General features: G+C 43.9%; 1 protein-coding gene across 1 annotated transcript; it reads left to right on the plus strand.

The window, feature by feature from the left end:
* Positions 1–2,558: 2,558 nt before the first annotated feature.
* Positions 2,559–6,411, plus strand: mylpfa (myosin light chain, phosphorylatable, fast skeletal muscle a). The gene is made up of 7 exons (XM_056288704.1): positions 2,559–2,690; positions 3,349–3,447; positions 4,849–4,924; positions 5,045–5,149; positions 5,729–5,807; positions 5,906–5,954; positions 6,054–6,411. Exons 1-7 carry the CDS (start codon positions 2,688–2,690, stop codon positions 6,153–6,155), a joined length of 513 nt encoding a protein of 170 aa, XP_056144679.1. The 5' UTR covers positions 2,559–2,687; the 3' UTR covers positions 6,156–6,411.
* Positions 6,412–14,040: the final 7,629 nt, after the last annotated feature.

Below are 14,040 nucleotides of genomic sequence, written 5' to 3' on the forward strand. Positions count from 1 at the left end.
TCGCCATCAGCTGTCCCTTTAATATTCAGTGGAGAGCGTCTACTGGCATCAGCCTGCAGAGTAATCCCCCGGGTGGGGGTGGGACAGGCTGCAGGAGTGGAGGGTAAGGAACTGGGAGGACCCCAGCCTTGGTGTGGAAATGTCCGTGAGCGGAGCCAACAGTAAAGAGGCACCGTGGCAGTGATGGGGAGTGAGGACCACAGCCAAAGGTTCTCCATGCTTGGAGACGTCTCAGATAGTGCTGTTTATCTAACACTAGAACGACCGGGATTTCACTCCTACCTAAAACGACCATGTGCGGTCAAAATGACCGCCGGGTTTTAAACTCTATATTCTGTCAAGATAAATACCCAATTGAGATATTAACGTATTGCTTGAGTTAGTATGTCTGTTATGAAGCTAACTGACACCAAAATTAACATTTTAACAACTATACTATTTTTAAACAATTTAAACTTTCGGGAGACATGGTCGGACTTAAATAACAAAATTGAAAAAGTGAAAATATTACTTGAAAAACAAAACGGTAAACACATATTGCTAATCTAACAAACGTAAAAAGGCCTATAAAACGGGAAATGTGAAAAAAGAGCTGAACATACCCATTTAAACAGTCCCAAACAACGACCGGAACTAGAAAGACCATAGACCGTCAAAATGACCGCCCACGGTTTTTAAACTCTATATTCTGTCAAGATAAATAACCAGTTGAGATATTAATGCATTACATGTGTTAGTATGACTGTTAAGAAACTAACTGACACCAAAATTACCGTTTTAACAACTTTAAAAAAAATTTCAAACAATTTAAAATGGCCGCTCTCCAACGCCTGTAAATACTGCAACGCCTCGGTGGTAGTCATGGTGCGTCTGAAACGGAGTCTGTAACCAGGCATGTTGGCAATAATCAGAAATCAGGTTTAGACTATTACTCTGCACTGGGGAACGCTCGTGTGTTTCTAGGACACAGCAACGAACTTCACGAAGGAAATGACGCGACCAACACACGTCGTAAATAGTGACATGACGCGCACAATGACGCGCAAATTACGAGCCGTCTTTTTGATCGCTCATGGCTGTTTTAAGTAGCTCTTATCATAACTTTTGTTTTTGGTGCAGTTGATCTAATACTCATTTTAATGCAAATATATGCAATTTTAGGGGCATTCGGGGAGCGGCAGGTCTGTATCTTTTTTTTCTCCACAAAGTTATTAAACTTTGAAAATCCAAAACCGTCAAAATGACTGCCACGGTCATTCGCTGGTCTTCATCGCTACATCCCCATGTCTGCATGCAAAATGATGGAAAAAATAACAGCTAAACGTTACTTAGACGAGACATATAGAACCTTACTGCAAGTTCAAATTTACTTATTTGTTTAGCAACGCTGAAAAATGTAATGGATACATTTCACTAGTAAGTTTGTAATACTATTTAAACATTGTTTCACCATCTTATAGCACTTAAGGACGGTGACACATTCCAGCAGGCCGACACTGAACTGCTGACAGACACAGTGCAGGTGGTGCACCTGAAGTGTTGTACATTCTGCTGATTTGATTTACTTCTGAAAAATATATAGATCGAATAATCTCTGAGCATTTTATGACTAAATGATAATTTAAGATCCAAACTCAGTTGGCTGCAAGATGGCATGTCCCTAAAAGGTGTGACCTGCAACTAGCCTAGAAATGTGTTATGGCTTTATTTTCCATGACTAATCAAATTAGATTTTCGGCTCAATTTGTTCCATTTAAAAATGAATACAGTGTCAAACAAACTTGCTGAATTAATGGCAATCAAAAACAACTATTTTAGCCATCACCTAAAATGGCGAAAATAGTATATCAACAGATATACTATTTTACTGTATATCAACAGATGTTTATTAATTTGGGTTAATTGGGGAATGAAGTAAAGCATCATTATAAGTATCATGCATGTTGGGGGATGAGGTATACAGAGTCAAAATATCCTTGCAGAGCACTTTTCATCATTACTTTTTTCAAAATCACTGACGTCCATTAACATCCCAAGTGGGACTCAAACTAAGACAGTTTATTTAGAAAGTGTCTTAAGTTAGCCAATCCATGCATGAACATACAGGGTAAAACGGTTTTAGGTGCTGAGGCTATAGAATACTTGTATTTCAGTCTGTGATATAGCAATGGACATCACAAACCAAAAATAAAGTCAGCGAGCATCCGATTTGCGATGCATGCAGGCTAATGGAGATGGACAGCGGGAGGGTGGAGAGACAGTGTCCAGTCCTTCATCAAGCGTTTGTATCCTGAATTTCCATATTAGTCCACGTGGGACTGTGACTCTATGACAAGTTCCCTGAGCTATCAGGTTTACTTAAGTCCAAGACTCCTGGGTCTATTTCTGATCCCCAGTAAGGTGATAGCTTGTCCCCCATTCTGTCTCCTTCATTTTGCCACCAGCTCATCCTTTACTGCTCTCTCTCCCTCTCTCTCTCTTTCTCTCTCTCTCTCTCTCTCTCTCTCTCTCTCTCTCTCTCTCTCATCCTGTTTTACACTTTTATCCCAATCCAAACTTGAGGCTGTTGCTATAGTTAGCCGAGCTGGTGGCGGGCTATATAAGCCCCCCGGGGATCCTGGTAAAACGCGGCTTCACACAGTCTTCTCTTTCTTGACCATCCAAATCTCCACACATACCGTCTTAAGATGGTGAGTACCACAAGCCCTGCATCGCTGAACACTGAGGGAAACCGACAGAAAGGGTTATAGCCAACCGATCCTTTGGATTAAATTTATATTTTACTTTCATTCTGGCCATGTAATAGTTTTATTTAGATAGACGTTTTAGAAATGCCTTTTCTCCTTTTCTTCATTGGATTTCAGGCTTGCTGATGATGTAGAGCTATTAGTATTCTTAAGTCAAAATACCTTGTCAATATTGCTGGTAAATTGTGGCTTTGTGTGGTAAAGGATAATGTACTTTATATCACATAACAAATTTAAAGCTCAAAACAGTTAGCTTCAAGAATAAAAAGCATTTAAAAATTCTTTGAGAATTTAGAATGTTTTTTCTTAAATAACTGTATTTCTGAAAGTAAAATTTCAAATGAGTCAAAGTCAAAAAAGATGTATTGTGTGTTTATATTGTGATTGCATGCTATATTAGAAACCAAAAATGACTGGTGTGATTAAAGTGAGGATTGTATCTGAACTTGTGACTCTAAACTAGAGCATCAGGACCAGATCAGTCACCTGCCCTGCCTTGTCAACAGGTTTAGACTGAGGTTAAAGGTCAACTAGTGGCACTGTTTGTTTTAGCCCAGGCTGAATGAACTTGATGGTGGACGAATGTGTTTGTCCCTTTAAGGCACCCAAGAAGGCCAAGAGGAGGCAGGCAGCAGGAGATGGCGGCTCCTCCAACGTGTTCTCCATGTTTGAGCAGAGCCAGATTCAGGAGTACAAGGAGGTGAGGATGTCCCCAGCCACGCATGAAATACTCTTTCATCTCAGATAAAACCATGTCATAGTAGGCTGTAGCAAGGTTTACCCTCAGGCTCGGGCACCAGGCTGCCTCAGCAGCATTAGACACAATTATTACCACGGGTTAGTTAATACAGACCATCAGTGTCATTTACCGTTGTGTTGCTTTCGGGGGCGATAACCAAAATGAGAGTTTGATTAAGCACTTCCTGGCTTGAGTGGATCCATTTTGACAGCAGTTGCTATTCTGCTTCTTCTGCACTCGCCACACCGCTCATTTCATAAACACCACAATGTCATTAGGAGAAGCGCGGGAATTTCTGTCGCCCTCCAAAGCTCTCCAAGCTTTGCTGCCCTTTGACCCCTCAGCTGTCACTCAGCCGTCTCCTTAAGTCTCTCACTAATGTCTGCAAAGAAAAGCAGCAAAACTGCATCTTGCTGAAGAGAAAGATAGAGGAAGGATAATGGGAATGAATGAGTCAGAAGCACAGCTGATGTGTTGAAAGACAGGCTTATATGTTTTGTAACATTTTTCCTAAGCATCAGTTTCCTGAGTGAATGACAGTTTTTGCTCCGTGTCATAATCACAGTAACTAATGGCCATGTGTTCTGACTATGTGTATGGTTGAGAATAAGTGATCAGGGAAAGATGATTTTAATGGGGAGGGCTGTCAAGAGATTGGATTATGATGGTGTCTGTACTTTTTTCCATCTGTCATAAGGGGATATGGGCTCCGAATAGAGAGGAACATTCCTTATCCGATAAGTGATACAGACTTCTCAAGTACCACTCAGGGAATGCATGACATGATCAGCGAGATGGTCTTAGCACTCTGCAAAGATGGAAAGATGGCAGCCGGGGGAACGGAGCTATGTCTCTAAGAACAAGGGGAGTGTGTGTGTGTGTGTGTGAGAGAGAGAATGAGAGAGAGAGAATGAGACAGAGAGAGAGAGAGAGAGGGAGCTAACTGATTGAGTTCAAGTTCATGTCCAACAGTCATCTTAAGTTTCATAGACATCAGAGCCGTAGCTTAGCCATGACAGGGGAAGACAGATCAGACAGCTGTGCGCAAATGATACTTTCCCAAATTAACGTGTAAGAAATAACTTAGGTCCACATTAAGCCCCCTTCCCAAAAAGAAAACCTTAATTGAAGTCATAAACTTCTGTTCTGTGAGACCTTTTTTTTAGATTATCCTTTAAAGGTGTTCACACAGCATTGCACCATACATCCTCATGACCAGACCTGACAGCCTGTCTGACATCATGCTACACCATCTGATCATGATCTGTAGAACTTGAGAACCGTCTCCTTCTGTGTCATGCGGTGATTACTCTTGTGTCATTTCATGAAGTAAAACCCAGATGTGGTTTGTCTCACTCTCAGGCTTTCACAATCATTGACCAGAACAGAGACGGTATCATCAGCAAAGATGATCTGAGGGACGTGCTGGCCTCTATGGGTGAGTAGCATGAAAGAAGAGGAGGGTGCAGTTGAGTTGGTGTGTTGGTGTGTGTGTGTGTGTGTGTGTGTGTGTGTGTATGTGTAAAACATACCCTAATCCCTACCCTCCTATACGCAGGCCAGTTGAATGTGAAGAATGAGGAGCTGGAGGCCATGGTCAAGGAGGCCAGTGGCCCCATCAACTTCACCGTCTTCCTCACCATGTTCGGAGAGAAGCTGAAGGGTGGGCACCTCATTCCCTCTCCCCAATCTGAGACCCTCTCTACATCTTTTTCTTTGACCTTCACTCCCAATCCTTTGTTTTGCCTTACGATGCATTGTAGTTATAAATTTATTGTAGACAGTCATGGCTGTGTTTGTTTTTAGTATTCCGGTGGTTACTGGAATATGGGACAGTTGTGAAGGAGACAGTAAGAGAAAGTTTCGATGGGTTTTAGTTATAGACAATGGGCCCCTGGTCATGGACGCCTACAAGTAAAAGCCACCTTTAATATTAGCAAATATTCGCCAAAAAAACAAAACAAACAGTGACCACAAGTTATAGCAGACAAAAATGACAGAGTCATTTAACTCTTTGAAGACAAATGGGAAATTAATTACAGCGACTTCATTCAGACGCTCTGGTCTATGGGCCCCCTGACCTTTTCGGACCCCTGAGGCCAGTGCCCACTGCGTAATCCATCCGTGGTTTTAGTTGTAGGCCGGTGGGGTCATCCATGTAGCTCCAGAGACACGGTGTGTTTGAATATGAGCCTCTCTTTATCGCAGTTGTGTATGACTTTACTTTCTGTGTCCATGCCAGGCGCTGACCCCGAAGACGTTATTGTTAGCGCCTTCAAGGTCTTGGACCCTGAGGCTACAGGGTCGATCAAGAAAGAATTGTGAGTGCTTACATTTTTTTTATGATATCACAGTACATCGCCAGCCGGGAAGAATTCTAAATTTGACTCAAAACTCTTTCGGTGTTTGTCCTGTCTAGCCTTGAGGAGCTCCTGAGCACCCAGTGCGACAGGTTCTCCCCAGAGGAGGTAAGAACTAACAACCAGCTGGTTTAAAGCGTCAGCACTGGCTTGTTTTGCCTTAATGTGGTGAGTTGCCAATGCCGTGTCCTCCTCTTCCTCATTCAGATGAAGAACCTGTGGGCCGCCTTCCCCCCAGATGTTGCCGGCAACGTAGACTACAAGAACATCTGCTATGTCATCACACACGGAGAGGAGAAGGAGGAGTGAAAAGAAAGGATCGGTAGAAGAGAAGAAACCGCAGCTTTCCCTTGCTATTCTGCCTTCCCTGCCCGTCCCTCCTCCTTCATCCCACCTTTACCTTTATGTGTACACCCACATGTGCTCCCTGTCACTCATGTCCACGCCAAAGACTTGTATTCTTCACTGATGCGCTCACATGAGAGGGCAAGATGCAACATGGGGTCTCTGTGTTTGCTTATGGGGAATTGGGGATTATTTTCAATAAAATGATCTTGTGACATCATTTCCATCCACCCTTTTCTCATCCACCTTCTCTTCCCTCGCGATCGCTCTCTCTCTTCTCACTTCTACATCTTCGTCAACCTTATTATTACATCAGCATCTGAGGCGTCGGTGTGAGTGGGCACACACCACGTATGGCCTTCTTTCAGTTTCTAAAGAGGACACACACACACACACACACACACGTGGTGAAGGTTTATCCCCCGCATGTTCTCCCACTTGGCCTGCACACCAAACACAGGGGACCTCATTCCACATTATGAAGAAGTCTCTCTTAGGTATCACAGGAAAGGTAAGAAGAGGGAGGGCATTTCAAGAAGGGCGATGAATGAAGTTGTCTCCTTAAAGCGATGACAACTTTTTTCCTTGGGGTAAAGAAAACACACACACACACACACACACACACACACACACACACACACAAAAGGCTGTGAAGGAGAGGAGAGAAAGGATCGAAAGAAAACATTTCATCTTCGAGTTCTTCCCCTCCACTCCTTCCCGCAATGATTCAATCACCTTTTTGTCCATAAGCTGTCTTGAAGTTGACCAGACCGGATGACCCCCACCCCCCACTCCTTGATTCCTCTGTATTGAATAAAAAGGGACAAACTGTGAATAAAACACCTCTTTTTGTACAACAGCATCTCTTTTCAGTGGCTTTGTGGAAGAGGGATATACGTAGATGTGGAAGAGGGTTATAGATTTGGAAGAGGGATATAGATGTGGAAGAGCAATAGCAATATGGAAGAGGGATATAGATGTGGAAGTAGGATATAGATGTGGAAGAGGGTTATAGATTTAGAAGAGGGATATAGATGCGGAAGAGAGATATCAATATGGAAGAGGGATATAGATGTGGAAGTGGGATATAGATGTGGAAGAGGGATATCGATATGGAAGAGGAATATCGATGTGGAAGAGGGATATAGATGTGGAAGAGGGTTATAGATGTGGAAGAGGGATATAGAGGTGGAAGAGGGATATGCAGAAATGGGATATAGATGTGGAAGAGGGTTGTAGATGTGGAAGTGGGATATAGGTGTGGAAGAGGGATATAGATGTGGAAGTGGGATATAGGTGTGGAAGAGGGATATAGATGTGGAAGAGGGATATAGATGTGGAAGTGGGATATAGATGTGGAAGAGGGTTATGATGTGGTAGAGGAATATAGATGTGGAAGAGGGATATAGATGCGGAAATGGGATATAGATGTGGAAGTGGCATATAGATGTGGAAGAGGTTTATGATGTGGTGGAGGGATATAGATGTGGAAGAGGGCTATAGATGTGGAAGTGGGATATAGATGTGGAAGAGGTTTATGATGTGGTAGAGGGATATAGATGTGGAGGAGGGTTATACATAGATGGGCCCCCAGTGTGGTGAGGAGGGAGTGTTGGATATATGGAAAATATTCTCATTATAGAAGACCTTATGATATTATTTGTCACTTTAATTTGATTGCTTGTAATACTTTAAATTACAGGCCTATTCATCCCTGAGAAACAAAGGATTTAAAATATTGTGTCTGGTACAAGATCATTTATGAACTCATCCCATAGTGTCTGATATTTATCAGCACATTATAATGACAAGGAAGCAAACTGGAGATATAGAAATGTCCCAGTTTTCACTCATATTTTACTCAGTAATTACCAATCATATTTCAATTACATGTATTTTACTCATATATTACTTGATTACTTCTGTGTAATGAAAAGCCCGTAATTTAAACGGCTAGACAAAGTTTAATTATAACACCAAACTGGTTTTCAAATACTCCCTTAATTTCAGACGTCTTTTTTTTTTTTTAAATTTCCCCCCTTTTTCTCTCCAGTTGTAGTTGGACAATTACCCCACTCTTCCAAGCCGTCCCAATCTCTGCTCCACCCCCTCTACTGATCCGGGGAGGGTTGCAGACTACCACATGCCTCCTCCGATACATGTAGAGTCGCCAGCCGCTTCTTTTCACATGACAGTGAGGAGTTTCACCAGGGGGAGTAGCGTGTGGGAGGATCATGCTATTCCCCCCAGCCCCCCCCGAACAGGTGCCCTAACTGACCAGAGGAGGCGCTATGCAGCGACCAGGACACATACCCACATCCGGCTTCCCACCCGCAGACATGGCCAATTGTGTCTGTAGGGATGCCCAACCAAGCCGGAGGTAATACAGGGATTTGAGCCAGCGATCCCCATGTTGGTAGGCAACGGAATAGACCACTACACTACCCGGGCACCGAATTTCAGACCTCATTTTGTGAGACATTTTAGGCAACAGGTTCTCATTAATTTAGACAATAAAATTGCAGAAGACAATATGACAACATCCAAATTTCAACCTGATACAATAACACTGAAAAACAAAAAAACAATCATATCGCATTACTGGTGCGATTATAGTCTCATACATCCTGACAAATCCTCATGTGTTGTTGGGAGACTTACATCTAGTGCATCTTCCCAACAGCTGCAGAAATTTCTCCGCTAAAACTACCACATCATTCATATGATCAATTATCCATCAAAGTACTTTACAGCCCATTTCCTGAAAATATATTAACTACCAACTATTTGATATTTTAAGTGAAACTGTGCAGCACACAGTTTGATACAAACTCTTGCACACAGTGAAACTGTGTGTGCAAGAGACCAGGTGAAGGAGAGTAAGGCCAGGAGCAACCGAGATGGGTTCAAACTCTTCTACCATGGTGCAGATGGGAGGGGAAATGAGGCAGGGGTAATCCTGAAGGAAGAGTATAGCAAGAGTGTGTTGGAGGTGAAGCGTGTTGGACAGAGTGATGAGTATGAAACTGGAAATCGAAGGTGTGATGATGAATGCTGTCAACACATATGCCCTGCAAGTTGGGTGTGAGATGGGAGAGAAAGAATAATTCTGGAGTGAGTTGGATGAAGTGGTGAAGAGAGTACCCAAGGAAGAGAGAGTGGTGATTGGAGCGGACTTCAATGGGCATGTTGGTGAAGGGAACAGAGGTGATGAGGGAATGGGTAGGTATGGTGTCAAGGAGAGGAATGTGGAAGGACAGATGGTGGGTGGATTTTGTAAAAAGGATGGAAATGGCTGTGGTGATACATATTTCAAGAAGAGGAACACGGGGTGACATATATGAGTGGAGGATGGTGCACACAGGTGGACTCTATCTTATGCAGGAGACGCGATCTGAAAGGGATTGGAGATTGTAAGGTGGTGACAGAACGTAGCTAAGCAGCATCAGATGGTGGTCTGTAGGATGACTTTGGAGATCAAGAAGAGGAAGAGAGTGAAGGCAGAGCCAAGGATCAAATGGTGGAAGTTGGAAGAAGGAAGACTGTTGTGTGGAGTTCAGAGAGGAGTTAAGACAGGCCCTGGGTGGTAGTGAAGAGTTGCTGGATGGCTGGGCAACCACTGCAGAAATGGTGAGGGAGACAGCTAGGAAAATACTTGGTGTGTCATCTGGACAGAGGAAGGAAGACAGGGAGACTTTGTAGTGGAATGAGGAAGTACAGTTGGGCAGCACAGTGGCCCAGTGGTTAGCACTGTTGCCTCACAGCAAGAAGGTCCTGGGTTCAAACCCCAGGCCATCCCAGGTCCTTTCTGTGTGGAGTTTGCATGTTCTTCCCGTGTCTGCGTGGGTTTCCTCCCATGGTCAGAAAATACATGAATGTTAGGGTTAATACGCCTGTCTGTGCCCCTGACCAAGGCAATGGAAAGCATTAACCGGAGTTGGTCCCCGCGTGCTGACCGGTGGCTGCCCACTGCTCCTAGCTACACAGCTAAGGATGGGTTAAATGCAGAGAGTAATTTTCATTGGTACATATATACAAAAAGACGAATAAAGAGTATTCTATTCTACAGGAACGTATATGGAGGAAGAAGTTGGCAAAGAAGTGGGATAGTCAGAGAGATGAAGAAAGTAGACAGGCGTACAAGGAAATGTGGTGTAAAGTGAAGAGAGAGATGGTGAAGGCAAATGAAAAAGCATATGGTGAGTTGTATGAGGTTAGACACTAAGAAAGGGGAAAAGGACTTGTACCAATGGGCTAGACAGAGGGCGCCAAACTGAGAAGGATGTGCAGCAGGTTAGGGCGATGAAGGATAGAGATGGAAATGTACTGACAAGTGAGGAGAGTGTGTTCCGAAGGTGGAAGGAGTACTTTGAGGGGCTGATGAATGAAGAAAATGAGAGAGTGAAATTTGGACGATATGGGGATAATGAATTAGGAAGTGCGATGGATTAGCAAGGAAGAAGTGAGGGCAGCTACGAAGAGAATAAAGAGTGGAAAGGTGGTTGATCCAGATGAAATACCTGTAGCGGCATAGAGATGTTTAGGAGATGGCAGTGGAGTTTTTATCTAGATTGTATAACACAATTTAAGTCTGAGACCATGGTTCTCTACTAGAAAATGGTGGATTGCTCCCTCCAGGTTGGGGATGAGTTGTTGCCTCAAGTGAAGGAGTTCAAGTATCTCGAGGTCTTGTTCACGAGTGAGGGTAGGATGGAGCAGGACATTGACAGGTGGATTGGTGCAGCATCAGCAGTAATGCGGATGTTGTACCAAACCATTGTGGTGAAGAGGGAGCTGAGCCGGACGGCAAAGCTCTCAATTTACCAGTCAGTCTTCGTTCCAACCCTTACCTATGGTCATGAGCTTTGGGTAGTGACTGAAAAGGTGAGATCGCGGATTCAAGCGGCTGAAATTAGATTCCTCCGTAGGGTGTTTAGGTTCAGCCTTAGAGATAGGGTGAGGAGCTCGGACATCCGGAGGGAGCTCGGAGTAGAGCCGCTGCTCTTTCGCATCGAAAGGAGCCAGTTGAGGTGGCTCGGGCATCTGATTAGGATGCCCCCTGAGCGCCTTCCTTTGGAGGTTTACTGGGCACGGCCAACTGGGAGGAGACTCCGGGGTAGACCCAGAACTTGCTGGAGGGTCTAAATGTCCAAACTGGCCTGGGAACATCTTGGGATACCCCAGGAGGAGCTGGAGGGCGTTGCTGCGGAGAGGGACGTCTGGAGTGCCCTACTTAGCTTGCTGCCACCGCAAACCGACCCCGGAAAAGCGGCTGATGATGAGATGAGATGAGCTGTTAACACAATCTTGGAAAGTGAGAGGATGCCTGAGGAGTGGAGAAGTGTACTGGTACCGATTTTCAAGAATAAGGACGATGTGCAGAGCTGTAGCAACTACAGAGGTATAAAGTTGATCAGCCACAGCATGAAGATATGGGAAGAGTAACAGAAGCTAGGTTAAGAGGAGAGGTGACGATTGGTGAGCAGTAGTATGCTTTCATGCCATGAAAGAGCACTACAGATACAATGTTTGCTTTGAGAATGTTGATGGAGAAGTATAGAGAAGACCAAGAGTTAAATTGCGTCTTTATGGATTTAGAGAAAGCATATGACAGGGTGCTGAGAGAGGAGGTATGGTATTGTATGAGGAAGTGAGGGAGTGGCAGAGAAGTACGTAGGAGTGGTGCAGGATATGTATGAGGGCAGTGTGACAGTGATGAGGTGTGCAGTAGAAATGATCGATGGGTTCAAGGTGAAGGTGGGATTGCATCAAGGAACAGCTCTGAGTCCTTTCTTATATGGTATGGTGATAGACAGGACCACTGACGAGATCAGGCAGGAGTCTCCATGGACTATGATGTTCACGGATGACATTGTGACCTGTAGTGACAGTAGGGAGCAGGTTGAGGAGAGCCTGGAGAGGTGGAGGTATGCACTGGAGAGAAGAGGAATGAAAGTCAGTAGGAGCAAGACGGAATACATATGCATGAATGAGAGGGAGGACAGCGGAATTGTGAGGATGTAAGGAGTAGCGGTGACGAAGGTGGATTAGTTTAGATACTTGGGGTAAACTTTTCAAAGTAATGGCGAGTGTGGAAAAAGAGGTAAAGAAGAGTATGGGCAGGGTGGAGTGGGTGGAGAAGAGTGTCAGCAGTGGTTTGCGACAGAAGGGTACCTGCAAGAGTGAAAGGGAAGGTTTACAAGATGGTTGTGAGACCAGTTATGTTATCTGATTTGGAGACGGTAGCACTGACAAAAGACAGGAGGTGGAGCTGGAGGTGGCAGAGTTGAAGATGCTACCATGTTCATTGGCAGTGATGAAGAGGACAGGATTAGGAACGAGCATATTAGAGGAACAGCTCGGGTTGGAGGGTTTGGAGACAAAGCAAGAGGGGCAAGATTGAGATGGCTTGGACATGTGTGGAGGAGAGATACTGGGTATATTGGGAGAAGGATGCTGAATATGGAGCTGCCAGGCAAGAGGAAAAGAAGAAGGCCAAAGAGGAGGTTTATGGATGTGGTGAGGGAGGACAAGCAGGTGGCTGGGGTGACAGAGGAAGATGCAGAGGACAGGAAGAGATGGAAACGAATGATCCGCTGTGGCGACCCCTATTGGGAGCAGCTGAAAGGAGACGTGAAACTGTGCATCAAGAACGACAAGAACAGCAAGGTGATTTAATATATTAAGGTTTATTATTCATCATCACAAATGTCATTATTAGCAATTAAATACATCAGGTGTATATCTTCTGCAGTTAAGGAATGAATTCAATCAGCTATGACTTTATATTATTTTGCACCGAAGACGGTTTCATGTAAACTTGAAGACACAAAAGACAAAATGTAGGGGCGGAACACAAAATAAATTCAGAAATCATATGACCAGCTTTGAAGTAATTGCATCAGTGGGCCATTCCCAGTCAAACTTCATTCAGCGCTATAATATCAGGATCAATGCAGAAATGCGCTAAGGACCTGACAGAAGTACATTTCTCGTTTCTCTCCTTCAGCTTAAAAGAATTGAGTGCTGATTCCACGTCAAGAAATCACAAACTATCGAGAACTTAATCTGATGATATCTTGGGGCCCCCTTTACAAAGAGAAAAGACACCCTTCTAAAAAGATTTAAAAGACAAGAGCTGCGTCAGTATATTGCTCACGTCATATTGTCGTCCTTGGGTGTGATGCGTGCTCAGTTCACCTGCCACGGACCTCTATTTTTAGAGCACCAATGTATTTTACAACTATTCCTAACAATGATATTGGAGCTGAGATCAGTGCTGAGGCCTCTACACACTACCAACAGTCGTGCGATGGACTAGGGTTTGCATAGATGTGTTCTGCTTATCCTCACAAACTATACTAATCGGCACCTATTCTGGACCAGACTCAAGACAGATGGGGGTGGGGATGGTGGGGGGTATCATTTCTAAAAATGACTGTAATATCAAGAGCCAAATTTAAAGGATGTGTTGGCCAAGATTACACCAAAGTCCTCCAAAATCCTGAACTACAGAAACAGTGCAGAGTATCATTGCTTAATCAGCATCAAATGGTTTTCTAGTAACTGCCTGGCATTGTCCAGTGTCACTGATGGGGTGCAAGTGCCTTTAAATATCTGCATCAACACCATCCAGTTTAAAACACTGATAGGATTAGGAAGTTAGTCAAAATTCATTATGACTTTTAGAAACACAATTGAGACTCCTAATCTTTGACAGACCTCCTCCATTTAGAGCACATATATTGTTTTAATATTTGAAAATTTTTTAAGACCCTCAATCCCTAACAGTAGGTAAAGTGGAAAAACACTTGCCTCAACTTTTGTTCCATGAACGGCACATTTTTTT

Source organism: Lampris incognitus, chromosome 10, assembly GCF_029633865.1.
Source record: "Lampris incognitus isolate fLamInc1 chromosome 10, fLamInc1.hap2, whole genome shotgun sequence".
NCBI classification, from domain to species: domain Eukaryota; kingdom Metazoa; phylum Chordata; class Actinopteri; order Lampriformes; family Lampridae; genus Lampris; species Lampris incognitus.

Bases quoted from the DNA above. Each gene is read 5' to 3' on its own strand.
- mylpfa (XM_056288704.1), top strand. The intron at 4,925-5,044 runs GTGAGTAGCATG...TCCTATACGCAG, and splicing joins GGACGTGCTGGCCTCTATGG to GCCAGTTGAATGTGAAGAAT. The intron at 5,808-5,905 runs GTGAGTGCTTAC...TGTCCTGTCTAG, and splicing joins GGGTCGATCAAGAAAGAATT to CCTTGAGGAGCTCCTGAGCA.